The 1,884-nt window shown below is 35.4% G+C and overlaps 1 protein-coding gene across 1 annotated transcript; it reads right to left on the bottom strand.

Moving 5' to 3' along the window:
* Positions 1 to 197: 197 nt before the first annotated feature.
* On the bottom strand, positions 198 to 1,843 carry LOC105315971 (alsin-like). Its single transcript, XM_011410755.2, has 8 exons — positions 1,672 to 1,843; positions 1,511 to 1,614; positions 1,091 to 1,253; positions 993 to 1,041; positions 898 to 935; positions 774 to 837; positions 407 to 556; positions 198 to 342 (listed from the first exon to the last, which is right to left on the bottom strand). The coding sequence occupies exons 1-8, from the start codon at positions 1,791 to 1,793 to the stop codon at positions 301 to 303; spliced, it is 732 nt and encodes a 243-aa protein (XP_011409057.2). The 5' UTR covers positions 1,794 to 1,843; the 3' UTR covers positions 198 to 300.
* Between the last annotated feature and the right edge of the window lie 41 nt (positions 1,844 to 1,884).

Raw genomic sequence — 1,884 nt, 5'->3', positions numbered from 1 at the left:
GAAGAAGCAAAAGTTTCTCCATTATGCCGGTACACGAGGTGTCAATTCAAACTTGAGCAGGCAAAGTATTGATTAAAAACTAACCAAAGTTGGAACTGGCAACGTCACAACGTGTCCCGCCAAAAATAACCGCCACGAGCCGAGCACGCATCCCACACATGTAAACCCTAATGTATGCAGTGGTTCTGGTTCATTTATTAAATTAAATTAACAAAGCTTAACAGAATGATAAAAAATGATTTGATAATAACACTGTACATACATACATACATAATAATAATAATTTCCATTTCTCTCTCATTAAGTGAGTGCACCTTGTTTTCTAATAAAGTTATAAGCTGCCTATTAGTGTGAGAGTAAAATTATAACAAAATGAATCATTGATGATAATAACAAAATGATATACCTCATAAGTGACTAATGTATATTCATCGGCAGGTTCAGTATAAGCAAAGTCAGTCAAATAATGAAGATAAGCTCCAAGATGAGAGAGACCAGCCTTTACCACAATAAACACAACTGATGGTAGCAATACATCACAAGACAACTGCTGGATCTATGAAATGTAAAGGAGACACAGTAACTTATGGCAGCTGTTTGATAGGTTCATAAAGTGATTGTATATGTATGCACAATCAAGTGAAAATTGCTGGGTAAGGCATGATAACAAAATAATGTAGTATTATAATTCATGAAATCTACATGTATATCAATTCCTGTTAAAAATCAATTCCTGTTGAAAGTCTATAGGTTATGAGTGCATTAATACATACATTTGACAGCTGCTGAAATGCAACTCTGAAGAGGTCCAGAAATTCCCCAGGTGCATATAGCGTACTGCCAAAACAAGTAAACCAAGAAGTGAAAATTATTATACCCAAAATTATCACAACATACTTCATCCTTTGGAGTACAATAGCAGCATTCTCTAGATCCTAACAATATTGATAACAGTAAAAACAGTACACAGAGTTAATACAAACATAGCCTACCTCGAGAACAGTGTTGTCTTCTTTTCCCAAAATCGTCTTACATAAATTTCTAAAATAACAAATAAAATAACAGTCAATTAAGCAATAGCTAATTTTACTGTGGAAAATGTATAAAATGAAGAAGTCTTTCGTCGTCCATTTGAGATAGAAACTCTGTCCCTCTACTGTACTCCTTGTCATCATCAACATGATGCAATATGTATAGCATCTTCAGTGATGGATAGATACGCTGGAATACAAGTGGATGTAACAAAGTGTAGCCTATAAAACACAAAGTAGTCATTCACAACCAGTAACATACAGCTATACTTTCCATGTACATGCACTTTACAAAAAGAATATAAAAGCAGTTTATAATTCATACAGTATGTACTCAGTACTGTGTACATTGTATGTGATCCTAGGCTTTCATTATATACATGTATATTTAATATAAATAACCACAGGCTGTTTTTGGCTTCCCCTATGTATGCTTGATATAGGCTTCTCTTTCATGAATACAATAATACTCATATTACCTGAGTTAATGCAGAGGTAGTCGTCAGGGTCAGCATCACCCAATCGAGTTAACCCAATAGCAGTCACGTCCTGATCAGAACCATCCAAAAAAGGGAACAGAATCCTATCAACAGATCCAATAGTGTGTGAACACTGTCTACTAATGCATCAAGCCTGTTACCTGACAATGCTGTGAAGTCGTTTGATGATATACTGTACTTCTGATATAGCATGAGGCAGGAGGAACCTATTAGCACCAATACCGCCATAACTGTCTCTGAATACAGTCTCCAGCCTGTTCATTAGTACCCCAAGAGGATGTGAAGGTGTATTAAAAGCCTACACGCATTACACAAGCATATTAGTATATTATACTGCTTTGTATGAAGACCCT

This window comes from Amphimedon queenslandica, unplaced genomic scaffold, assembly GCF_000090795.2.
Source record: "Amphimedon queenslandica unplaced genomic scaffold, v1.1 AMPQUscaffold_6493_Cont21549, whole genome shotgun sequence".
Lineage (NCBI taxonomy): Eukaryota > Metazoa > Porifera > Demospongiae > Haplosclerida > Niphatidae > Amphimedon > Amphimedon queenslandica.
The sequence above is the reverse complement of the archived record's forward strand: the minus strand, read 5'-3'. Positions and strand labels throughout refer to the sequence as shown.